Source organism: Cotesia typhae, unplaced genomic scaffold, assembly GCF_013202065.1.
Source record: "Cotesia typhae breed Kobodo isofemale line unplaced genomic scaffold, CoteBio_Ctyphae contig_48, whole genome shotgun sequence".
Classification (NCBI taxonomy): domain Eukaryota; kingdom Metazoa; phylum Arthropoda; class Insecta; order Hymenoptera; family Braconidae; genus Cotesia; species Cotesia typhae.
Genome location: NW_027423756.1, coordinates 11,833,765 through 11,861,575, shown reverse-complemented (window position 1 = coordinate 11,861,575; position 27,811 = coordinate 11,833,765). Strand labels below are relative to the sequence as shown.

Sequence of the window (27,811 nt, the reverse complement as noted above, 5' to 3'; positions counted from 1 at the left end):
CGTTTTTTACTTTATGTTTGTTAATTTCCTATCGGATATCTGTTTACTCGCGTCCGATTGATTTTATAAATTATCCGAGGCAATTACTATCACATCAATTCTATTAAAAATAAAAATATAATCCGAAAATACAAACATAAGTACATAGAATATTTACATTTCAATATTATTTAAATTGGAATAATTTTTTTTGATGAAATAAATTAAATTATTCGTAGTTTATTTCAAACTTTTCATATTTTTTTTTATGATTTTTTACATTAAATTTTTCTTTGAAATCAGAATTTTTACAATTTTATCAAAGAGCTTTATTCAAATTTAAAAGATCAAAATTTAGCTCTGAGCTTTATAAAAGTAATAATAAATGCTATTTTTATTAAAAATTCAAAATAAAAATAAAATTGTAAATATATCAAACGCTTAAATTAATATAGTAAAAAATATCCCGTAAAATCAATAAAATTTTAAGCAAACTATTTAACAACTGAAGAGTGCCTTGTTTTAAAAAAAAATATTTGTGCTTAATTTTTCACGTCAACGTCAGTTCGTTGGTAGTTTTTTTATATTTTTGACACCCCGACTGTGTAAAGAAACTTCATCGAGCGCGATAGATAGGACAAATAAAGGCGAGAAAAAAATGAACAGGATCTAAAAAACATAGTTTTGGCAGCCCGAGACAGCTGAGCGGATCAATCGAGGAAATTGAAAATGTTGCTCCTTGTTTAAAGTTGCTATCGGTGGTTAGGTGCCGAATGGCGACCCTTCTGTTCTGCACCGCATGGCCTCTTTCACCAGAGGCTCGGCAGCTAAAGCCGTACGGTGTGGTACAGTAATCGAAGACTCTCTCAGCATCCCTCTGTACTGGTTGTGCTACACAACAAAAGTGTCCACAGACTCGACCTCCACTCCTACCTACCTATATCACTGGCAAAGCGGGTACGTGTCGCTCTGTATAATGTATCTCTCCATTCTAGTCGCCTGCCAAATAAAGCGGCTGCTTTCCACCTCCTATCAAAAGGTGTCCGTGTGTACTTTACTATAATAGAGGGAACATTATGCCATGTACGCGTGCAAGATTTCTTTTTTTTTTTTTTTCTAACGTCGTGCATCGTATGTCAACTTCACAAAGTACTAGGAGAAGAAGATGACGCAAAAGAAGAATAAAAAAATTTTAAGTCAGAAAGAAAGAAATGCCACCCGTGTACCAAACGATTTTTTATTCTATCTCATACAAAACGTAACGAGAATTTAAATAAGACAAGCTTATGTTTAAAATATTTTAATATATTTTTTACAAGTTATTTGTTGTTTATATTTAGAAATAAATTTAGCTATTAATATTAATATTTTCAAAAAGTTGGTGAATAAAAATAGGGAATAAATTTAAGGAGTTAATGTAAAAGATTTGTGAACAGGAGGAAAAATGCTGAAAAAATTAGTGTGAGTGGATTTGAAAAAAGTTGTGCATTCCTCCATTAATTTTCCACGAGAGAGTACTTCGGGTCGGCGGCCAAAAAGAAGGAGGAGGTGGCGAGAAAGATTGGTCTTACGAGTGAAGGAAAACTGTGGCAATGTATGTAGTATAGCCTCGAGTAAAGCTGGTTAGGTATGGCGGTGGGTGTAGTCGCGCTCTCGACGTCGGGTGATTGCGCTGTAGTAGGTGGCATTGAGCGATCATCTCATCTCGCGACGCAAAGTTAGATGAGGAAATTTGTCCCTGCGATAGGTTTGCTGATAGTTTGCTAACTCACGGTGAGAGTAACACCGGGGAAAGAGAGAGGAAGCTATTTTTGTTATATAAAAGCTTTCGGCGTGCGTTTGTCAAGGCTTTCCAGCTTTCCAGGCTATTATACTTTTTTAGGACGCTGTATTTTATTCGTACGTTGAGTTATATCACTTGTTTCAAGTCTTATTCCTGTTTACACTCCAACGTAATCGCAGAATGAATTTATGAAAGTATATATTATTTTAAATTTAACTTTTTTTCTTGTTTTATGAATTTTTGGAAATAATTGAAGTACTTTACTATGAGTATCGCTCATTAATTAGTGTTTTATTGAAATAGTTAGAGTTGGGTTGTATCCAGTAGTTTTGAGAGTAGCTGTTGACGATCCACATGACAGCGTTGTATCTAATTACACACCTGTTCCATCGAACGGCAACATTAAACGGCGCAGTGGGTAAACCGCGTTCGCAGATAGAAGCACTTGAAGGAAATCGAGTGGTTGCGAAAATTTAGACGCTTTAAATTAGTTGCAGCTTGGATGAACAACACAGTGCTTGCTTTTACATAAATATATGTATAGGGACCCGCATAAATATGTATGTAAGTATATATTCCTCAGGATCAGTATCAGTAGCTCATTTATCAAGTGAAGGATTTTGAATGTCTGGCCTACGTCTCGGTAGGATAAATTTATCGGTTTTATAATTAAGCAGGATCCAAACCCCGCGCAACTACTGGCTTCCAAATAACGTACAGTAACTCCCGTTTAATTTATATCTTTTACTCGGCTTGCTGCACATTAAATTCATGACGACGAGACGTCGCGTATTATTGAACACAGAATGACGAGAAAAATAGTGAGTCTGGTTTGGTTTAGTTTAGTTTCTGGTGTCTTGTATCACTGAAAATTATACGAAAGACTATATATTTAAAAAAAAGGTACCGTTTAATTTGGAGCTTGTGAAAGTAATCTCGGATTTTGTAGTTTCCAATTACAATTCCAATCCCTAGTGAAAACCGCGATAATTATTTTTACGTTCTACCACTTCTCTTTTGTTCTTTTATTTATTTTATTTTACCCTTTGTTGAGTTTATTTCGCCGAGCAAGAGCGAGAGAAAAAAATAAAAAAAAGAAAAAAGCTCCGACCGTGACCATTTGTAGTATTGAGTTGAGATTTCGAGAAAAATAACCAGAAAAGGAGACTGTCAAGAGCATTAGAGATGGTAATTTAGACTCCTGTATTGATCAATCCAAGTTACTTTAATTAAACTGCTTTTTGAATTTACAGGGCTTTTAAATAAACGTTTGGGTTAACGCGCCCACGAGACTGCCACTGGAAATTTGAGACATTAAACACACTCACGTTTTCCGCTAAGCTTTACTGTTATTCGTCAAAACGTACCTGCTTTTATGTGTAAGACTGTCGTTATATTTTGCAAGTAAACAAGATTTTCGAGCTTTTCCAACAAAGTGTTTCATAAATCTTCCGTTCTATCGTAACTATCTGCAATAAAAGCGACTGAAGAATCAAAAATTTGATAGATTACTTTTTAATACACCACCCAAAAGTAATTAATTTGATTAAATAAAAATAACTTTGTCTAAAAAAAAAAAAATGATTTTATAAAGAGATAAGTCCGATGTAGATTTACTGGCAAAGACAACGAGATTTCTTGATTACGTTTTGGACAGTCTCCACAAAATGTTAAATTTTTTACTCAAACAGAATTTTTTCACTTTTATTGCTCTAAAATCTAGATAAATCTGGTAAAAATAAAACAATGTATGCGCAATTCTCTAGTACATTATTTTTAAAATTGTAGCATTTTTTTTTTATTAAAAAAAATGTTTACTTACGACACCGTTCCATTCGGCGTGGCTTTGCCAGATTTATTGCTAATGGATTGTCATACCATGCAGTATTATTTCAAAACATATTTTTATATACATCGCGTTACATATTCAACAGAAATAATCTGCAATAAACATATCTAATTTACATAAAAATATTTAGATAAACAACAATTATTATTATCATCATCTGGAACATAAATAAAAGCAAGAAACAAAATAACACCAAAGGACTTTATCGCAAAAAAGCAATTACTAACTAAAGCAAATTTTAGAAGCAGTATATCACAATATCCCGACTTACTCAAATTCAAACTAGACAACTCTCTCTTCTCCTTGTTGGTATGACCTCGACTGTTATTACACTAGCGCCACGAGCAGCAACAACATACTAGATTCGACGAGTGAGTTTATCAGATGTGACAGCTAACACAACGCAAGGCGGCAACAATCCAATGTCACTTTGCTTCCCCCCGTGTTTACGCAAGGATCCATGCGAAGCGACAAGGGTCAAATCTGCCGGACCTCGAGATCTCGACAAGGGACCAGACGTGAAACCACATCCTCCTCTCAGCCTTCCTCCTCACCCACTCTAGTCAGTCTTCGGAACTCTATACTCTTTGCTCTTTACCCTACGGCATATGAAAGAAACAAAGCTGCCGGCGAAACTTTTCTCTAACAAGCTCGTAATTACACCCAAAAACGATTGGATATAACAGAGTGTCGTGTGCTGAAATGGAAATCCAGGTTATTTAGTTCCCCAACCCACTCCACCTTTGCTCCGCTACTCATTACAAATTTATGCCGCCAGAGGGCTTTCACACGCGTTGTTCTCTCGCACGTGATAAGCGTCATGAGTTTATATTATTCCTCTTAACAACGAACTTCTCTCGAGTATGAGTTTGAATATCTTTTCTCGTCTGTGCCCGTGGATGCAGATAATGAGGATGAGGATACTCCTCAGTGCCATCAGTTCAAAAGGACAAAAGGCATTATTGAGAATAGAAACAAAGTGAGATGAAATGATTGGCCCGGCTCTGAGTTTAGAGCTTGTTTTAACAGTCTGATGCTGCTCCATCCTCTAGGGAGGATGGACAGGGGGTTGCTATGACGATCACACCCCATCGAATTACACGAAAATTGCCCTACGTGCCTCCTTCCATTCAATTTGCTTTTGTGCCTCCTTCCTCTTTCTATCACACACGCTAGATACAAGCTACAAGCTACATCTACATGATGATCATTATCCTCTATCTCTCTATTCTCTCTATTCCGTGTATGCTACTTATTTTGTGTACTTACCCCTCTCACTCTCGCCTAAAACTCCGCATAACAAGTGAGAGGTTGGATTGAACTCATCATATATATATATATATATATATATATATATATATATATATATATATATATATATATATATATATATATATATATATATATATTGCAGCACACATGCATTAAAAGTTTCTCTATACTAGTTAGAGGCTTCAGTTGCACTGCACTTCGTATTAGATGTACACCAGTGTGGGTATAAACGTTTCTAAACTGCGTTTGATAAATTGCCAGCGAGTTATATGTAAAATGACACTACTACTAAACTACAATTACTGAAACGATGCCCCTGGCTGGCTGACTAGCTGACTGGTTTCCTTTCAGATATGTTTTATGTTATGAAAAGGAGTGTGTGCATCCCTCTGTGTGTGTGTGTGTGTGTGTGTGTGTGTGTGTGTGTGTGTGTGTGTGTGTGTGTGTGTGTGTGTGTGTGTGTGTGTGTGTGTGTGTGTGTGTGTGTGCCAATGGCTTTGAGCTAGATGAAATAACGCAGAGTTTCCGGAAGTGAGATGCGGATGGAATATAACGAGAAGTGTGCCAGCCTGAGAGACGTGTTATTAATTACACTCGTGGTGCGGGATTTTGATAAGACTCCGATGTTTGTTTAGAGATGTGTTTTGTGTGCATGAATTTAAAGTAAATTTGGGTGTATTTGTGTTGGGAATTGTTGGTGCTTAAATCGCGTGATGTTTCGTCAGCGGTTTTACTATCTCTGCTTACTTTTTTATTAGGCAAATTTGATTACTCTGTATGTTTAATTAGTTCTTTAGTTAATTAATTATACCAGGTTTTAATCTTTTCAAGGAGTTATAAAGTTTTTATGCTCTTTTTTGTTAATTTTTAATTTTCCTAATAGTTTAAAGATTTTTTAAATATAGGCATTGGAAATTATTTTTTTAATAAAAAGTAGAAAATTTTAAGCATATCATTTTGCTGCCTTGAAGTCAACATTTATATGAATTTTATATTATGAAAAAGACTAAGAAGAAAATTTTCACCGTATCTTGGATGTCAACTTCATCATCTGGGATTCAAACTAAAAGAAAAAATGTTTGATTAATAGTGAAAAGTTTGACTGGAAAAAAAGCATAAGAGAAGTTAAACCAAGAGCATAACTGAAGCGATCTTGATCCATTTTGTATGTCATTATCATTAAGTCCTCATCCAATAAACCTGAATAGATTAATGTAATTAAGAATCGAGACTAATTGGTCTTTATCATTTATGTAAATAACTCAAATATGAGCTAAAAGCTTGTCTCGATTCTTTAGTTGCTCCATTCAGATTTTTTTTAATTAATTTGCAATTTTCTACAAAATGTTTTTATTTCAATCAATTTTTTAATTGGATCAGTTGTGATATTTTTTAAAAATTGAAGAAAGTAAATCAACAATAATTTTTTAACATTATTTAATTTTTGTATAAAAAAAATAATTGAATTATTTATCAAGATTGAAAATGAATAAAATAATAAAAAATAGCAATTATTATGGTTAGGTGTAAACACCAATTGATTTCAATTAAGTCGGATGAATCCAGTGGATTAATTGCCTATACGTGTTACTCATAATCTCTATGGGTTGGTTGGCAGCGGGAGTCAGAAACACGGATTAAAAGATTATGTCTGGCAATATATATAGTTAAGTTGAGCTTGGTGAAAGTTGTAAGTCTGAAATAACTTTTATACAACAGGAGACTTTTCTAGCACCAGTCTTTTATTTATTCTTCACAAATGGAGGATACATCTTTCATGTATATCCCCGTAATGTTTTCACATTACGAGTAAATAACAGACCGTGTAGACACAGAATTCTACCCTTGGATTCTCAACACTTATTTCCCTCTTTAATCAACTCATGACATTCTGTTAATGCGTCCCTTGTCGGCAATTAACTAACATAGACCACAGCCAAGTGCACTCGGTTAGCTTTCACACAATAACAATAACAATAACAGCAGCACCACTGACAACAGCCACAACTATAGCCCGTATAAAAGGTCGCTAAGTAAATTGATTGCGAAAATTATGGTCTTAATTTACTTTTGGTTTTATCCGATAAAATACAAAACACTTTTACAAATAGACTCTAGTGAATTGCTCTATCAACGCTAACTCAATTCCATTCTTTTCTACTTCACTCTACTCTATTTTTTCTCCTCTATTTAGTTTTTTATTTTTTATTTTGTATTGACGGAGGATAACATGACTGGGGTATTGTGTTTCTTTTTTTTTATTTTTCGTGGCAGCATTTCCATTATCGTGGTTAAACGAAAAAAAAAAAAAAAATTGTTAAAGAGAGCAGGGTCAACGAATAGACTATCGTGCGAGAAGTTCACCAGACCTTGAAAAAGAGTCAAAAAAAAAAAAAAGAAATTGTTCTATCGACAGGAGCTAATTGATTTTTTTCCCCGAGACTAGACGTCGATCTAAGGCCGAAAATTCTGTCTAATTTATATGACCGTAACTCTGCTATTACTACTTGACAGATTTTTCTCTTATGTCATAATCATTAAATTATTCGTTAAAAAAAATATTTATAATTTTCGTACGTGAAATTTTGGATTCTAAAAAAATTAATAACAAAATTTTTTCCGAAAAAAATTCACATGAAAATTTTATTAATTCATGTAAAAAGAAATATCGTCGGTGGAAAATTATTACGGATCACTAGTATTGTGAAAATTACCTCACATTCCTCATTTTTATTTAAAATAAATTTATTTTCATGTTAAATTTATATTTTACATTTTAATTAAATTTCCATTGCTGATTGCGAACAGATTGATCAATTAAAAAAGCAATACTATTTTAAAATTCAGCAGCAGTTAATTTTGAAAACACCGGTACAAGATTAATTGAGGAAAAAGTTTAAATAAATGAGAAAATAAAAGTGTCCTCTCAATCGGTCAATAAACTTGCTAGTGAACTAAATAAAAATTTAATTACATTTTAAGTCAAACGGGATTTAATTTAGCAGAGTAAAGCTGCGTAATCACGTCTATCGATCTATTATCGCAATATTATTACTCTATTTTTCCACAACCACGTACGCATAATTGAATTACCTTTTATAAATAATCAAGAGCATTTTATAATGTGAAGACCGAACAAATATGAGTGAATATTTTTCACTGTCTCTCGGCTATTTATAAATTAAAAAAAAAAGCTGATAATTAAATTGAATCAATATTGGAAATTAATTTCTGCATATCATAAAATAAAATAAAGTATTTATCTATCATGTTAAAATTAAGGTAATAAAAAAATAACAATTTATCCTGTTGTTTGTTGAGCTCATAATAAATCACTAAAAAAAATTTGATACAATTAAATCTTTGTTTAATTTAAATCTTTGACGGAATGAAAATAAGGAAATAAACATCATGATTAATAAATTCGTATTAAAATTCCAGTGAGCAAGTATGATTTTCCGATCCCAATTTTATCGAACGTGCTTTACATTTAAAACGGATTACTATCACACACGAAGCGTGGGAGGATGTATGAATAAATATAAACGTGAGTGGAGAAACGCAAAAGGTATAACCAGAGTACTCTCATGAGTGCGATAAAGAGTAATAGAGACGGAAATTGAGAACGGGTGAACGGAGAATGATTGGTCGACAGCTTATTGCTTATCACGAGGCTGCCAGGAGGGGCGCTTTTGGTGGCTGTTCATTCGATTGTCGCGTATTAACGGTCTAGAGTATTATATTGCGCGCGTTCGCCGCTACAAAGGACCTGAATTTGCTTACACCCAGACGAGAGAGAATCTAGGATCAGGGTTTAGTTCAGTTATAGAAAATAGGAGCTGAGTTGGGAAGTTTAATGCAAGGGATGTTGTGAGACCCAGTACTGTAGACCAACTCTATTGAGGACTAGAATAGACGTAGACGTAGTGTAGACACAGACATAGACGTCGAGAGTTATATTACGACACTCGTTAACACACGCAAGCGATAAAGACTTATAGTGATGAGAGACCGAGTGTTACTGTGAAAATTACTCGATTCACTCTACTCGCACTCGGTCTCACTCCTATACGGACCAACTCTGTCTCCCAGTGACGAGTGGAGCGAAATTCGGAGTTGGGGGTGTATTGCGTTAGCGCCGAGGGTGCAAACAACCTCTTGTCTCTCGAGTACAGTCGGGCTAATAATTAAACCGTTAAAAGTACTCGCTGAAGCGCGTCAGCCCTATATCAGTTTCTATTAAATTTTCATTTTGGAATTTAACTCGCGAGGTCTATCAATCTATTTTTTCATTAGAAATTTTTTTTTTTTTTTGTTGAAATTAAAAATTATTTATTACCAAAATATCTGGACGTCAAACAGAATTTCTCAATAATTGTAATCAAACTTTTATAATTAAAATAGAAATTGAGGTTCTGTAAAGTTATATTTTACGGATGATCCTAAGTTAGTGAAAATAGAATCTTCTTGACTCAACGCTTAGTTCAAAATTTCAGCTATTTACTTTTCTATAGTGATCAACAAATAATTATTTAAAAGTTAAAAATATTTTAAAAAAAATTTAAATTTACAATTATTTTGCGGCTAATTATATAACTAATTATATTTTCATTCACTTGAATATTTAATTTATTAATTGATAGTATAAAATTATTTTTTAAAAAATAAACTTATGATAAATAATAATTTATGACTGTTGAAAATCAATGAGAATAATAGTGACAATGACAATGACATTGTATGTAAACCGAAAAGCGCGGTTTCGTTCAAACCACGTAAACGCGCTCACATAAAGTATAATAATTAATCCACGTCATCCGATGACTGCGGTCGCAGTTGATTTGTCCGTAGGGTTACTCTAAATAATCCCCGGAAATTTTCGTGTATGCAAATAACGGGCCAACGAGGGAGAGACACCGCGCGCATAATTTATGCTAATTTTATTATTATTTGCCAAACTATATAATATATTTCCTACGATTTATCCCTTCTTGTCTATGAATTGTTTGTCTGATCGATACCAAAACATCCGCTTGAATGGTTTATTGTATTCCTTGATTTATTCTCTTCCGTCTTCAGCAGACCCCGACTGTAGTAAACTCAAATTCAAACGACAATTTGTTCAATTTATTAGTGACCAATTTTTTTTTCAAAATCCGCCGATTTATTTATTGGCAAATTTAAATATTTGAAAAATAAAATTTTCGTCGAAACCATTTTTTAACTTAAATTTATCCGTTGTTTATAAAATTAATTTGATATAAATAAGAGAAACAAAAGTATTTCATTGTTATTTACTATTTTAAGTAAACATATTTATTTTCTTGAATGACGTTAGTAGTAAATTCAAAATCACTGCTCGAGAAATCTACTTTCATGTCAGTGACACTTGACATAAATCGAAAATTTATTAGAGAATAAGATTTGTTTGATCTGTTACTTCCAGCGTTTGATTTTATTATTCTCAAATGAAAAAAAAAATGAAATAACACGGGTGTACATGACCATTGAGAAATAAATATTTTATTGAAATATTGCAGGGTCTCAAGTGTAGTAGGTATACCGTTGTGAGTTCTCGCGTGTCCCTGAACAATCCGCGAATAGATGCCGAAACACATGAAGGCCCCGGGGAATTTAGTTGCCTTAATTTTTCGTAGGCAGTATGTAATGTGTCACGCGAGGTATAGCGTATAAGTGTATAATGCACGAGTTTGTTGCTTCGGCTTAGTGTATTAGGATATCAAGATACGTCGATGTAGACTGACAATATGGATAAAAAATAATTCAAATATTCATGAACACTTACAAGTCCCTTGAGACTCACGTCCTCGAAAAATTTGTAATCCAAAAATAATGTCTGTGCTCGAGATAAATAATTGAGTGAGTCGTCTGTAAATAAATAAATAAAAAAAAAAAAAAAAAAAATGTGCTGCCGTGATTTTTTGAGTGTATTTTACGACAGAGTATCTTTGATGAGGGAAAATAAGTATCAGACACTGAAGTAAAGTAGCAAAAATAAGTATTGAATGTCACATTCCAGGCATGTCGAATTTAGTTCCGAATCGTTTATGTCAAAGACACCTCGATTAAATTTCCAACAGCTAAGGGAGGAATTTCGTCATCATTCCGTAACAGTTGTAGGTAAAAGCTCGTTCTCGAGAAGAAGAAGCCGGAGTTTGAGTTGGTTCGCGAAGTAAGGGACAAAGAGGAGAGCTAGAAGCCCGAGAGCGGGAATGAAATCAAAGCGTGAATTCGCAACTTTCATTTCATTTTTACAAAGAACGGGAATAAGGGAGAAACCAATGGCATGTCGTTATTGCACGCGGCCAAAGAATGAAAATAAAAAAATAAAAGTTAAAACGGTAAAACCTTTGCTCCCCTTGTCAACCTGATTTTTTACGCTTTTTATCATTTCTTTTGGTATGTTTTTTATTTTTTGACTCGACCACGGACAAACCGCTGTCCGAAATGGGATAAAATGATTCTGGTCTTTCTACCACCGAGTACAACTGCTCGGTCTCACTCACGCCCCCACGCTCTGATCTCATTCTGCCAGAAATTACTTTCTGAAATCGTATTAAAAGCTCTCCTACCGTGAATAATATCAAAGTTTGTCAGTGACATTTATTAAAAAAAAAATAAGGAAGAAAATCCAGTTTTATCGCAATTAAAAAGGTCGAAGAATTTTTAGAATCCTTTTAATTGAATTCAATATTTGATTAATTTTTTTTAATTTAAACCGCAGTTTTTTTTTTTTTTTTTTTTTTTTTTTAATCAGAAAGATTCACTGTTTCATTTTAAATCAGAGTTAATTTTATCTGTTAAAAATTATTATTTGAAAATACTAAACAACTAAATCGCTGTTACATTAATGGAAATTTTTTAACGACGTTAGCAAAGTTGGTAATAGTATTAATAATAATAATAATGATAATAATGATGATAATATTTGGGTGCAGCATACAAAAGTTTGTTGAGTACACAGTGGAGCTCGAGGGGTTGTTATGGATATAAAAGGATGAGAGCAAACCCAGTGTAGAAGGGGCAGTTGGGGTAATTTTAGAGGTGAACGAATACCAGGACGGGGGGATTGAAGTGCAAGTGGAGGTTGAAAGCTTGTTCATCGGGCGCCGGAAATGGCTGGCTCCATAAAAGTAGTATGAGTACTACTACACAGGAAGTAGTCTAAGTAAAAGTACAAGTAGTAGTAGTAGTAGTCGTGGCAGAAGTGAAAGAGAAGTATATAGAGGTATAACGGACGCTCAGCGAGCAAACATTTTTACGCTATTACTGAAATTCGAGAGTGGATATTAAGCAAACGCTTGGAGCTGCAGAAAATTACCGAGGAGTGCAGCGCGTACAAGCAATCCTTCAATTTTTTCCTGCCAGAAATCGATTCGAGGATTCAACAATTTTTCTACGTGATGATACTACCCAGCAGCATTTTAAATGACTTTATAATTTGATTTGTAGCAAGTGTATCTGGCGAAAGGGACTAAAACAAACTGCAAAAAATATAATATATTGTGAGAACTTTTTAGTTTGTTTTTTTTTTTAACTTTTTTTTTTCAATAGTAGAATAAAAAGAGTTTTTAGCACAAGTAGTTTGCCTCTTTGTCTCTTTTGCAAACGAGACGGGAACCTGAAGGCTTCTCTGTAAGTTATTTTCTCGGGGAATATAAATTTTCCGTCTTCACGTGTCGTCTTGGGGTAATACATTTCGGTGAGCTGGTCTTGTTGGTCTGTATGTGTATCTAAGCGTATGTACAGACTCAGCCGAGAATTTAAGCTAACAGACCCGATACTGGTTGATAATAATTCAACCAGTCGACACATTACTCACTATCGATCGATATTTAAGCCAACGAGTTATCGAATTTTCAATGGCTATCCCCATTATATATTCATCATTTACTACTACCGTAATTGGATATTCAAAACTGATTCCATTCGATTTACGTCCTACTAAATTACTCCTCCCGAGTTATACTTTTTTTATCTGTCAATATTTGCTGATGACTCATATCAGTTGATCGATAATCACTATCAATGATATCTAGTTCATTAATTTAATGATTAAAGTGTATCCAGATAGATAGTATCATCCATCAACGTACAAAGATAATGACACTCTATTATAATTTATAATTATCTATATTATTAAAAGAATAAGCAAAATTTTGTAGCCAATTTATTTAAATGATAAAATGTCTTGTGAACTATTGACATTTTTAAAAATATAAGCTCATCCTGATGTTACACTCATCAAGACCTTTCATTTAAGTACCCACATAATTTTTTCATATATTTATATATATTATATATACGTATATATGAAAAATATATCAAAAATGCAAGTGGGTACTCAAATGAAAGCTCTTGATGAGTTTAATATCGGAAGAAGCTTATATCTTCAGAACCGTCCATAGTTTAAAAAGTACAATACAATTTAACAAAATTCATTACTTAATAAAGCAAAATTTTATTTATTTATAATTCACAAATAAATAATTTTTTTACCGTTGTTATACAATTTAAATCAAATATTTTTAACTGTCTAAATAATTTTATTTTATAATTTAAAAGATTTATATCTCTATTGATTTGAATCCTCAGTTACAAGCGCTGAAAAATTAATCTAAATTGACTTTAATGACGAAATTAGCATAGAACGCCTAAACTGTAATTAGCGTAATAACCAGCATTAAATAATCTAAGCAAATAAATTACTCAAAAGTAGTTATAGCCTGTTTGTCATAGATAAAACAATCCGCATTAAAATAAAATAAAAAAATAAAATAGTCTAGTGTATTTTGTGTATTATGTTTCAGTATTGCATTAAAACACAATCAGAGTTGATCAATATCAAAGCATAATTGAAGAAAATAATTACATCACCGTCGAGTTTCGCAAACATTTAATTCAGCATTATCAAACATCACTAACAATTTCAGCATTGTTCAAATTCGACGTGTAAACACGTCACGAAATACTTAAAAAAAAAAAAAAAAAAAAAGCAACGTCACACAAGGGGAGACTGCATGGACTATTTGAATGCAGAATTGACAATGTATCAGCACAAACCCTAACCCTATTATTTATGTCACCTCGTAAAACTTGTGGCGTGTCATGAGCTCATACTCGTCGTTAACTCTCTCCTTTTCTCTTCTCTATTCACTCATTCGTCTCCGTTGTTTATTACTTAAATTCAGTCTGCAATGTCAACGCAACCTCGTGAATTTTCTCCTTTATCCATTCAAATGTACCGACCTATTTATATATTTATTTATAAGCAACGACGTCGAGAGTCGTAACGCAGGATTGTAGCCACCATAAACTCAAAAGTTAACCAATGAGTTTCGTCAATATAAAATTATTTTATTTCACTTGCAAAGTCATGCTAAAATTCCCTGCATGCGTGCGTTATTTTTCTCGATCTCTTCTGTAAGATTTTATTTAACGTGACTTGTAAAAAAAAAATATATAAATAATCAGCAGAAAATTCTGGATTACGTTTTACGTTAAGTAATTAAGCATTTGCACTTGCGTAGGTGTGATAAATAAATATTAAATCCTGGACACATAAGTATGTGTCCACATATTGTGTTATTTTTTCTTATCACGGAGGGACTTTTATCAGCTAATAAATAAAGAGCATTGTTGTGGTACTGCCAAAAAGATATGGGGATAAAGAAAGAGGTTAAAAAACTTTTTTTTTCCACATTAATTATATATTTTTTTTCGTGATAAATTCAGATAGTGTTTAATTGAGCTATTAATCATGTCGCTATATGACTTATTCTAACTGAGATATTTTTTATGAATTTATTACAGCTCCCGTACTCTATGGAATTAGATTACGATGTTGTGGGAGTGCAAGGTGGTAATCCCGAGGCAGTGGCACTGCTACGACCGCAAGTAAATGTCTCAGCCAAAGGCCAAGTTCCAACAACACTTCAAGTCTTTAGAATACGTATTCCATGCTCGGGTTTACTTAGCGCTGAAATACCGATGGCGTTACGGCTCAATATTTCGGCGCCTCCTGGTACTAAGTATAACGATACTACTTTGGTGTTTAGAAGGAACAAAATTTGTCTTAAAGGTAAAAATTATATTTATATTTATTTAATTAATTTTTTAAGAAAAAAGTAAATTGTGTAATTGATTAAAAAAAAAAAAATAATAATTGCTTGACCTTGACAAGTCTAAAGTATAAAGCACAACGCGCTATGAGGCGTGTAAAAGTTTCAATTGATTTTGAAATTTTAATAAACGTTCACCGACAAATAAATTTTATGAAAAGAAAATAAATAAAAAGAAGCATGATAATAACAAGTAGCAAGTATAATAAGAGTAAATATTTAAGTTAGTAAGTCTTAAGATGAATTATTAGTTTGTAGAATAAGTTTATAAAGGTAATCGATCAAGTGTAAATATTGTCCGAAATATCTTGGAGCTTTTCAATTACTTATAAAAGCCCCGGGGTATTCTCGGATACTTTTAGTGTATGATAGAGGGAGCCTCAGTAGTGGTATAAGTATTAGTAGGGTCCAGAAAGCCAAGAATCCTTAAATTTTTGCTAACCCGGCGGCGTCTTAACCCTCACCAGGATGTTCCGACGTTATTTACGCTTATACCCAGTACCAGTGCTAGTATTCCATTCCTCTCCTCTTCGGGTGGGTCTCTTGATCTCCGACGACGCCCCTTGATCTTGATGCTCGATGGCTTCGAGAGTCGGATCTCTTTCATTAAATCCCGCCGACGAGATTCAATTTTACCTCACGGATTGCTTTTCCCTGTTCCGTCTCGCCTTGTAACCGGATCCGTTTTTACCGAGTCTTTCGCGAACTCAAATCTTCCCGTCGCTGTCGCTGTGCCGGGTGATGCGACACGACAATCACTTTCATTTTATTTTTTATTTATTCTCCCCCCACCTCTTTTGATTTTTATTTTTGTTTTTTCCCTTCTTTTCACTTTTATCTCATCATTTTCAACTGTCCAGTCATCTTTTGGCATTCGATACTTTATTCAATTTTTAAGTAATAAATCGAATGAAATAAAAAATTCATGGCTTAAATCGAGTTAAACACTCGGCTTAAATCAATGTCAGGCAAGCAAAAAATACCCGCTTGTAATTACGTTTTATATTTTTTTTAAGAATTCATTTAATAAAATTTTTATTAAAAAAGATACAAAAAGTGATAATAATTGTAAAAAAAAAAATTTAATTTAATTGTCAAAGCAACGAACAATTAGCCAAGAACAAAGGCTAATTATCTTTGTCCTCATTTTTTCAAAGCTGTACAGCCATAGCCAATTTTATTTCATATCATGCGGAATAATATGATTTCACATCATCTCATCCGTATAAATCCTATTTTTTACTTTATTTATTTACTTGTTATTTTTTTTTTTTTTTTTTTTTTTCAAGAGTTTCAAATAAAAAAGCTAAAATAAAAAAACTTTGATTAAATAGAACTATTAAAGTAAGAAAGAAAAAGTAATCCACAGTAAATTGGAAAATTACTTGATCCAAGAAACAAGTTTACTTTAACACACACCCATACACACCCACTCACTCACATGTTAGGCCAGACAAGAGACGCGGAGTGATTTATACAGCAAGCCGTTGATCCCGAAGGACTTAATTCTGGTCAAGCGTAAATCTCGGTTAGAGACTGTTTGATTGTGGCTGACCACTCACCGCGGTTACTACTGGTACGCGCTCGTCGTCCGACGAAGACGCTGGCATTTCTAACTTGTGGTGACAAGGAAGAGGCCAAGACCCAGAAGCACAAGAAAGAAGTAGAATAGGGTTAAGGGGCGGATCAGGTTAAGGATAAACCACCAAGCGAAGGAAGGATGAAGACAAAATGACTGCGCAAGTGGAAAGAGACTATGCAACACCAGACGTCGCACGATACTTATAACAATCCGGATGATCTGAACGCCTCTTCGGTTTTGTCCTCGACATTTGTCTCCATTGGAAGTTTAATCCAACAATATCTCAGCTGAACTTGCCGGTTATTCAAAGTAAATGCTGCCTCAGTGCAAAATTTACAGCAACATTCAACTGGAGAAACTTGATCAAAATTTATTATTATAAAATTTCAATGATTATAATTTTTTATTTTACTTTTATCACTTTCGGATGCATTTTTGGACTGTGGAATATAACTCTGGCTATTTTATTATTGTTAAAAGTTTTTACGAGACTTTTATTTGTTATTTGTTGTGTTTTTTGTCAATTGTCACGTCTCAGATGATACGAGATTTCTCCCCCGGTGGGTTGTTGAGAAAACGAAGGATTTTATCGTTGTCAGGTCTCTGGTGCACTTTGTAATACTCGTTTTCAAGTGAAGTTGAGTCACGTACAGGAAACACACGAGCTAGACAGGGCACGAATTTCGTTCCAATTTATACGACCAGATCGAATCCTCTTTTCTTTCCTCGTTTCTCTTTCTCCGTTGTTGCTTTCCTCCCGATTCTCATCTGAGAGCTCTCATCTACCGGGTACTCGGCGAAATGTCCAGTCAGGTAAGACTGCTGCTTTGAAACCAGGATTGGGACAATAAAATGACGATATACAAGTTCAAGTGGATCTTGAGGTACAAGGATCTCAGTACAAAGTACTGAGAAATGTAGAAGAAAGAGAATGAAAAATACGTGAGGTTAGATTGCTCCAATTTCATACTTTTTTTTAGAAAACTACCGAGCATACCACCAGATTGTATGCTAGCATTCGGAGCTTATATTTCTTTCATTCTGAAAAACGTAACTTGATTCGTTTAATTTTTTTCATTTTAAATTTCGCTTGTTACAAGCTAAGCAAAAAAAATATTCCAGAAAGGTCTAACAATTTTTACGAGTCGATTTTAATCCGTATCAAATTTTCTTAACCAAATTTTTAATAAAATATTTTATAAATATAAAATATCACTATTATTATTGATCAAATTGCAGTTGTTATTGTTGTTAACTTTGTAGCTTATACTTTGGCAAGTGAAGAAATAAGTTAACAAACAAGTCGCGTTAAGAGTTCGAGAAGATTTGAAAAAGTTTTACTTGTATTATTAAGCAATATCGAAGACTGAAATAAATATCTGTGTACCCGTAGTGCAGCTTGACGTTGAATTGCGTTTGTCTGGAAATATGGCGTCCAAGCTGGCACAGTTTTGCCGGAACTTTTCTCTAAGAGTTGTTTGCCTCGGGCGTTCGAACAAGATCTCAGTAAACGGAACAAGTCTACAGTACCGTTCACTGAAAAGATACCAAGGAATATAAGTCAGTTGGCTGTGTCTGTTATAACTGAAGATGAGTTGTTCTCAAGAAAAATTCTCGGTGTTGAGTTAAATGCAAGTATAAAGCGTCTGCCATGAAACTGATATCTTGAGTTCGGAATACAGTGAGCTCAATATAAAGAAAATGAACAAGTTCGGAGCAGAGGTAGCGGAGTTTAAATAAAAAGGAAAAATAAATATGAGGGTACAGTATAAAATGGAAATAAAAAAGTTGAAAAGCCTTCCGGGCAAGATCTCGAATACACGGACCGCTCCGAATAGGAATGGAAAGTCGACGTAAATAAACAAAATAAGATTCCCTGCCACACTTTACTTGGCTCTGGCAGTGTGTGCTCTAGTGAGCGTCCTACACTGTAGACTCGAGATGTGCCGTACTTCTATACCCGTTTGAACGAATGCTATACACCCGAATACGAACAACGAAATCTACCCGGTGATTTATTTAACTAGTTCTTTTTTTTTTTTTTTTTTTTTTTTCACTTGCACACGCCTCATCACACCCGAGCAAACTCGCCCTCGCTAACTTGTTCTCGTTGCCCCTTACTCATTCCTTTTTCTTCGAGAAGACTTTTTATCCAAACCTATCTTGTCTTTTCTTACTGCCATTTTGTCTTATGTATTTCCTTTTTGTTTTGTCCCATTTACCCTTTTCCCCATTGTTTTCCATTTTTCGTCCATGTTCTTTTTCTGCTTAGAAATAACCGCTTTACGTTTGTTTACCTGTCTGCAATTGTACGGAGAATTATTTATATTTTTCCCAACTGTTCTTCCGCTAAATTCAATTCGATTCGAATTGGAATTTTTATAAAAACAAAACATTTTTTTTTTATTTTTTTTTTTTAAGGGAAAATCGAGGAAAAAAAGATTTATCGTTATTTATCATTTTGCTATCAATGTAAAATAAATGGTGGGATTGCTCTGTTTTTACTTCTTTTATATTTTTTTAGCGATTGTTCTTTCACGGGGTTTATCTACGGTGTATTTATCCCGGTGAAAAGAGAGGAAAAAAATGAAATAGTAGTCCTCGACTTTCTCGGCACTGACGGGCAGCCCACCAGCTGCAGCGGTGTCGGAACAAAGAGCCGAGGAAATGAGAAACAAAAAAACCCCGGAGAGAATCATACAGGATAAAGAGACGACAAAGCTCGAGCGAGATATCGTATAAAAATGTGATCACCTAACTGGGGGACGGAAAAATAATAATATCAAAAAGAAATCCTCGAATTTCCCAAAGGAATAAACTTCCTATTTTTCTGCTGGACATTGTCAGCTGATCAAAGACTTGTCTTTAATAAACTCACTTTTCTCTTCAATGGGTTTATTGTAGTAATAATGATCAATGAAATTTTTTATAAATATACCGAATTTATTTTTATATCAAAACATTAAAAATTATTATAAAATATATTTATACTGTAATAAAAAATAATTTTGATTACAGGTGTTGAAGCACCACCGAGTAACGACTCAATTCGTTTAGAAGCCGGTCCCTTCATAAATGGTACAGGTGCATTATATCTCGCAGCAACCTGCGCGTGTGCTTTTATCCTTGTTGTTGGAAGTGTTGGCAGCGCTTTGTATATACGCAACAGCAAGGCTCGAGTTCAAGAATCACAGTAAGTTTTGATACCTTCACAATCATAATTCATAATTCATAACACCAATTCTCGTCAGCAATTTTCAATTGAATAAAAAAATTCTTAATTATAAGTTATAAGAATTAAAAAAAATATAAATATTCGAATAATAATCTAAAATGAACAAATACTTTCTTTGCGTAAATAAACTTAAAATATATGAAAAAGTGTAAGAAATTTGTTATGAAAGAAACCGTTAAGCTCTCAGAGGGTCCGTGGGATTTTTCAGAAGGCTTTAAGAAAAATCAATTGCCAACAAAAGAGGTGTGAATCCCTGGGAATCCTTCTGTAATAAAAAATAATAATAAATGATATGGAAAATGTGTAGTGGCTAAGGCTCAACTTGGAGCTAAAGCCAAGAAAGCCTCAATATGAGTTAAGATGAAGGAGATGATTTACTTTTTATTTTTTATTTTTCCACGACAAGAGCCAAGAGTCGGCATGTGCAGCAAAAGAGTTTGAGGGGGGGGGAGGTTTTCTCCCCAGAGGTTTGATATTTTAGAAACCGAACAAGAAAGCCGACGGGGAAGAAAAAGTATCGGGTAAATGGTAGCAGAGTGTGGGATGTAGTAGGATAAGCAGGATAGCTCGACTCCGGGCGGATGAAATATCCTTTCAATAAGTTGGGTGATCTGTCGGTCGGTTGGCATCGCTCCCGACATTTTATTACACGGGTGCAATGCTGGCCGGATTTCTTGAAGGATTCAGTGCGGGATATAAGGCTGTTGGATATGGCCTATAAGGATAAGATAACGGGACGAGGACCTCTTGGATAGGAAATGAGCTTATGTAGGAGGAGGCTGAGGAAATTTCCATTCGGAACCCGTAGCCACGACGCGTCGAGGGCAGAAATACTGCGGTAAGAGGGCTTGTACTGCTAGCTGAGGGAGCCAAACGATTGTCTCTCACGGGATATATTAGCTCTTTTGAGGCTCCGCCGGCGGGATAACGCCTTGGCGGTTCGGGACGGGGACGAGGATAAGAGTGAGGGTGATGCACGACCCCTCTAGTTTTGCAGGGGGATGGATTCGAGTTCAGCTATAAGGACTAAGTACAAAGACTGAGTTATCGTGTTGTAGCAAAAGTACAAGTACGAGTAAGAGCAAAGCAGAACGAGCTGAGCAGCAGTCTCGTACGCTCGGCAAAGCGGCAAATTTAACAATGGTACTTGTTATGAAGCATCTCCTCGGACGCATCAACGTGTATTGGTACTTTAGTCGCTCTCGAGTTGTCTTTGATCCAATTGTAGATGAGTTGACGAGCACAATCCAAGGGCTATGCTTCAGTTATTACTTTTATTTAATTTTTTAATATTTTTTTATTTAAATATGAGAAGTTTTGAATTTTTTTAGAGGCATATAAATTATTTTATATGCGTATAAAAATGAATAATAATTATTATTATTAATGAAAATAATTTATTTGTATAATTAAATCACAAAACAATTAAAATATCGGTGACATAATTAAAATTTCGAAAAAAAAAATAATGAAAAAAGTTTCAAATATCAAGATCAACTTTTATTGGAATTTCCCATGTGGTTAAAGGAAATGTAATAGTTATTCGTATACAACTATTCACCCTCGCAATAATCCAGCATCCAGGATAGCGCCTTTGATCTTTTTTATTTTTTTCGATTGCGATATAATCGACTAGGCAACAATTTTATGGACTTCCAAAACCAATGACAAATAATCGATTATAACTCTCTCTTTTATGAATTACACATATAGATATCCATCGCATACATATATAGATGGAGATATATTTTTCATATCACCATCGGTCCGTCGGATTGTTTAGCTAACATATATACACACAAACGCGACGGAATATTTTAAGCTTTCCCCTCAGTGGTTGCGTGTCTCTCTTGTCCGCTCGCTCCGTTCTTAAATTCTCTTTTTCTGGGCACTCTATTCCAATAAACGCGCACTAAACTAGGGGCTTGGAGCCCTCCCACGCAAATCTCTTTGCCGTAGGGGCTAAAGCACTAACTTCAGATACAAGTGTTCTTCAACAGATCTTGAGTGTGCATAGTGTGGAAATTTTCACGTTACTTTACATCAAATTTTAAACGACTATAAAATATTCAATTCAAACTTTAAACTTTTACGGACTCAATAAAAGTGAAAATAAAAATAAAAATACATTACATGCATCGTCATATCCTCGCTCATGATAACTGCCGCTTGAGTGATTTTCAAACCCAAAGTTTAATCGAATGAATTAAAAATATCGAAATTTCGAGTGCACATTATTCAAATGTTTTATTGTTAGCAGCACAACTGACGGTTAATTAACGGACTGATTAAACGTCTCGCGGAACAATACACACCGCGATATATAAGGTACGAGAGGCATGAGGTATGTAATTTCCGTATAAATGATGAGAGAAACTCGTGGGAAATCAAATTCATTGTTATGGTCATTGGATCTCCGTTAATCACAAGTACGTAGCAAGCATCGTTGATAAGCATCAATCCCCTCTTGTACAAAGCGGACGAGTTAACGTGTTTAAGGATCCACTTAGGCTCTCCCTTCATCTCAGCCTCATCTGTTCAATGCATAGAATATATATATATCTATATACATTCTACAGAGAGTGTAGGACGTCGTTACAGAGGAAACTCACCAGATACAAGGACGTGTGGTAATGGTTGTGGTAGATGATTAGATGTAGGACGTAGGACGTTGAATAAAGGAGGTTCGAGGAGGACAATGCCCGAAGATGTTTCGTACTTGGCAATTCTGGAGTAGACTCTGCTCGGTGAAGCAACTTGAACCCTTCAGATGAGACGGAGCTACAGATCTCGCTTGCTACGGCGATCTACGACCCTCAGGGTAATATGCAAATCATCCGACAATATCACACAACAACCGTCTCCGTTCTTATCGAATTCGACATAATACACCTACATCTATCCATGTAGATATGTATATATATTTATTATTGGTAGGTATGAGTTAGTCTCAGGGTGTGAGCCTCTTCTCTCGAAATGGTGATGACGACTGGATATTGAGGGTGAGCCAAAATTTGTTCCTGTCTTCTTTCTCCAGTTATTTTTTATCCACCCTCGCTTTTGCCGCTGCTACTGCGGCTGCTGCTTGTGCATTACCATATTCAAGAGGATTGTTAAAAACCAATGAACATTCTTTCTATTATTTTCTCCCTCGTCAAACGCTTGGAATTAAAGCTAAATATGTCAAAGAGATTTTTATTTTTTTTAAACTTTTCACGATAATTATTTCAGCTTTTATAATCTACGAGAAATGGTTTTACTTTGTTGTAAAAAATTTATTAAAAACTATCAAAGACCGACAGTTATCTTGAGTCTAGTCGACCTAGAATTTTTAATGGTAAAATCTTTGGTTTAAATTTTTCATCCCTCTTACAAAAGTTTCTTTTTACTTTAGTTGATATTAAAAAAAAATTTTTTTTTAACAAAGAAAATTTATTTTCAGGAAGTAAACGAATTTTAAATATGCACTTGGAGTAAATAAAAAAATAAATTTAAGTGAAAATAAGTAACTTCTAGTTTTATATTACAAAAACCGGAAGATTTAATTGTTTAATTATTTTAAAAAATCTAAATATTTTATTAAAAAATAGGAAAGTGTTGCATAATTGCCGGTGATTTCAGGAAAACGCTGCCATGCTGCAGCTACTCAGCAGCGGGCACGGGCGGAGTGACCGGAAGTTCTGTGCTGGTAAGGGTGGACCCAAGGCCAGGAAGCGCCAATTCCGGAAGTTACGCGACTATCGCAGACCTTGAGCCTTTGTACGCGCGGCCCTGTGGTTCCCGAGCAAGTTATTACGCAGCCAGTCACGTTACCAACATAAGCCAGGTGAGAATCTTCCATACACCGCCCATTCATCCAAACATATATCCAAAATACCTTCAATACACATGTCCGCTTAATTCATAGCGCAATAAGTATTACTTTGAAACAAAAAACATCCTCTGTATGGCCGCATTAACCCAAAGAGCCATCATTAGCTCCAAGAATGATCATTACAAGAACAATAATTATCAGAACAATGCTCGTTGAATAAAGTATTAAAGTATCAAAGTATCAGTGGCTGTATTAGTAAGTTCAAGCGAACAAAGATAAGACTAAATCCGCTGGCTTAGTTTTTATTTTATTTTTTTTCTCCGCTCCCACAGCGCCGTATAGACAAGGGCGAGGGTAAGGGTAGGGGAGTGCAGACTAACTACACTATCAAAAGACATTCCCGGTTGGGTATATCGCGATATGCAAATGGGAGAATTTTAAACAGGTACATTTGGTTTGCGGCGTACTCTATTGCATTACATCACCTTAGGTACTATATATTCTGTATACACGCTGAGAGGAACTCGTATCATATCTCGGGAGGCTATTGTGCAGGTTTGTGAGTCTCGTTGTCTCGGTTGCCATTCAAATGACAGACTCAAAGACGCTTTCTTGAGTACGACGACACACCGGATGCCGGAAGGTGGTCCAAGTGAAAGACTTGACGTCGAGTTGTAAGAAGAGATAGTATGTGTAATGTAATAGTAAAGTTATACTGCGCTCTTGATATCTTATCATATGCATTCAGTCTACCAATAAATGCACACATGTATTGTCCTAGCTAGGTATAATGTTATATTTTTATATTTATGACAAAAAAAAGTAGACTGGTTATAAAAAAAAAAAATTATTTAAAACAAATACACCTCTCTCGAGCTCCCTGCGGTGTTATGTTGTCACTACAATATTCAGGAAAGCAGGTCGTAACAACTTACGCGTAGTTGGTGAATTATTGAGCTCCCTAAAATGCAGGCACTAGTCTACTCGTGTTTCGTCGGCACACAACACAATATAGAAACAGTGCACGGTGTCGCTACAATATTTACCACCCAGGAGTGCTGTTGCCGTTATGACGTATCATCTTAGCAACAAGATCCGAGAAAAGTCTGAAGAACTAAGCTTGTAGCTTAAAAGTATTCGCCCCGACACTAGTGTTTGCTGTTTTCCACTAACGGAAAATCCGATTTCGTTGTAACTGAGCAATTTTAGCTCTAGGTTCTCTACAGAGCTTTTATTCCATCTTAACCCGAGCTAAACTTTTGTACTCGAGTTACCTCGCCGCTTAGATGGAGGCTCTCCTCCTTACCTGGCGAGCCGGCTCTGGCTCTTGGATCCCCAGCAGTATTACCAGCCCTCAGCTCTCAAACAGTTGAGCGTCTCTTGATCCTTTTTCTTTGGTGAGTGCGCACCGGAAGCGGAAACCGTGAGAGACGTAGATCCACGAGCCAGAGTAGAGTAGTGGCTCAAAAGTTTATCGAGTTTGTGGTCGAGTGAATCGCTTTCCATGAACAACTTTTCCTCCTCCCGTCAGTCCTCCCTGGTTTGCCCTTCGTTTACTCTTGCTCTTTTTATCTCAACTCCCTTTCTCTCATCTAGAACTCCGGATTTCTTTCTGTCCATCCTCGGCGCATACTTTTCCGGCTTTTATTCACCCATTTCAACCTCCGTCGATCGCCGACACAAGCCACTCGGCATTTTGTACCAACTAACTCCAGTCAATATGTTTTCTCAGTCTTTTTTTATCTTCTCTCCTTCTCCGCTTTCAATCCCTTTAGTTTTTATTATTTCAGAAGCCCAACTCGCCAAATTTCAAGTTTTTTTTTTTTTTTTTTTTTTTTTTTCACCTATCCACATAAAAATAAGTTTTATTTTACTTTTTTCTCAAAGTTCCATGAGCGATCCGGACGTTTGGCTCGCTACTCTATACTCTATACTTTTTCGCCAGTACACTCTCTTTGAAGCGCCGCGTGCGAGCAATGGGATCAAGAATAAAAAAAAAGCATACGCGGGCTTACAGCAAAAAGACGCGGCAACGATGCTCTGTCGAGAGTACGAGCATTGCAACTAGAAGAGGATAAAACGAAAAAATAAAGAATCTTAAAATAAAATAAAACAAAAGCCGCGTTTACTTTTACAGTTCACCCTACGACTATTTCTTTCATCTCTGCTTTTCTCACTCTCAATTTTTCCTCCCTATTTTTCTCTACCGCTACCCTTTTCTTTCCTTTCCTACTTATTATTTCCCTTGCCACGTGCGTCTTATGGTCCGAATAGCATTCTCATTTCAGTATTTATTTTTCCAGCATGTCTAATGTCTTCTTACCATTATTTTCCGTCTCTCCCTCTCCCTTTTCCTCTCACCCTTCCCCTGACTCCGCCTTTAGTTACACTTCCAAATAAAAGTGAACCGAGAACATAACAACTATTCGTCAAACGACAAAGTCTCGACAAGACAGACCTTTTATATTAATTTCCTTGGCAAACAATGAAAATTCTACTGGATACATACATAAATATTCTCCTCTCTCTGCTCGTGTTACTTTACAGTGTGTAGATATAGATACATATATCTATACACTATATATATTTATCCATCTTGTGACTCTACCTCAATGACTGCACGGCTTAGCATATCCCAGAGGGATATCTTACCCGAGTAAACTCCGTACACTCGATACACAGACCGGAGAAATTTCAAAAGCCGGTGGTAGCAGCAGTAGTTAGATAGAAGAGAAGGTTACACACGCGGTTGCTTCTCTTGAGCAATCCCCGATCGAGAGCGTGAATCCGAAGAGTCAGAGAGGTGCGACAAAGACTGTCTAACGGCCGGATGAAAGTTGAGACACAGAGGTCGTGCCAGGCAAGAGCAAGAGCAGCAACGAAGAGAGTACACGAGTATAGTAATAGAGTAAGAGGAACAGTTTCGATGTAGTACTACGTAGGACGTAGTATGGGTGAACTTGCAAGTGGGTCCTGTGATTGTTTTGGCTTTGATCTTGGATCAATTTACCGGGTATACGCGTATGCCTTTACTGTGCTCCTCTTATCTCTTTACTCCCCCTAAACAGCCTTGGAAGCTTGAATGTCTTCTCCAAAGCTCCAGCCCACTGTCGAGGTAATCGTCCTTTCAGAAAACGGTCTCCCTCTGCTACTGCTCGCTCTTCGGTTCTACCATTCGTCTTAAACTCCACTTGCTTCTATTGATGCTGCACATCTTCTCTCGGGCCAAACGATACGGTTGACATCCTCAAGACTATTTTATCAACGTATTATGATGACTACAGACAGACTCCAAGCTGCTGACTGTTAGAATCTACAGAGTACAGTCGTCCCGGTAAATACACACCCCCGGTATACAGCTTTTGAGTTCTCTTGAGTTTCCGGAGATTCAATAGACATTTATATACCCAGTGCTTTTATATATTTGATACTTGAACGGTGTGCTACACAGCACAGTACAGTATGTTTTCTTTACTTTATTCATGTGTGAATAAACCGTGGTGCTTGACGGATGAAGAAAGTTTTAATCAAGTTAGTCTCATGTATTTTACTCTCTCTCTCTCTTTCTCTCTCTGGAGTTTCGTGAAACCAAATCTCGAATACTAGTGAGCAGTCGGTATAACTGACTAAGTATACATTTGTACTTGTATGTGTGTTTATTAAAGGTACGACATGCTTTTCCGACGCTGACTGAGTATTAGTCTCTAGAGTTTATTACTTTTGATAAAATATGTAATGTTATTATGTGGAGAGAATATTAAACAAAAGTATTCACAAACTTCAAAATAATATTATTATATAATTATTTTGCGAAGCGCTCATGTGCAAGCAAGCAGGCTTTAAAAGAATTAAAAGTTAATTTTAAAATTTAAAATTTTCCTTTATTTAAATAATTATTCACTGTAAATTTTAAAAATCAAATAAAAAATAACCATTGGAATTAAACGTTGGAATTTCACTTAGTAACATTTGTGAGCTAAACGATGAAAATGTATTTATTCGATTTAACAGCTCGTACATATAAATGTCCGTTAATATTGTCCGGCAATGTGTAAGCGTGAATGCGCATAACGAGGGCTCTCTAATAATTACAGGCCTCGAACCCACCATAAGCCCGTGGAATTAGCGCATTTGCATTTAATGCGTTTCGTCGCC

At 35.3% G+C, this 27,811-nt stretch overlaps 1 protein-coding gene across 2 annotated transcripts in view; it reads left to right on the top strand.

Moving 5' to 3' along the window:
* LOC141529394 (tyrosine-protein kinase Dnt) overlaps window positions 1-27,811 on the top strand; it is a 144,410-nt gene that overhangs the window by 110,829 nt on the left and 5,770 nt on the right. For both annotated transcript variants that reach the window (XM_074245898.1, XM_074245897.1), the window contains 3 exons: window positions 14,718-14,985; window positions 19,626-19,800; window positions 23,464-23,668. In XM_074245898.1, the coding sequence (XP_074101999.1) occupies window positions 14,718-14,985; window positions 19,626-19,800; window positions 23,464-23,668 (648 nt within the window). The remainder of the gene's footprint in view (window positions 1-14,717; window positions 14,986-19,625; window positions 19,801-23,463; window positions 23,669-27,811) is intronic.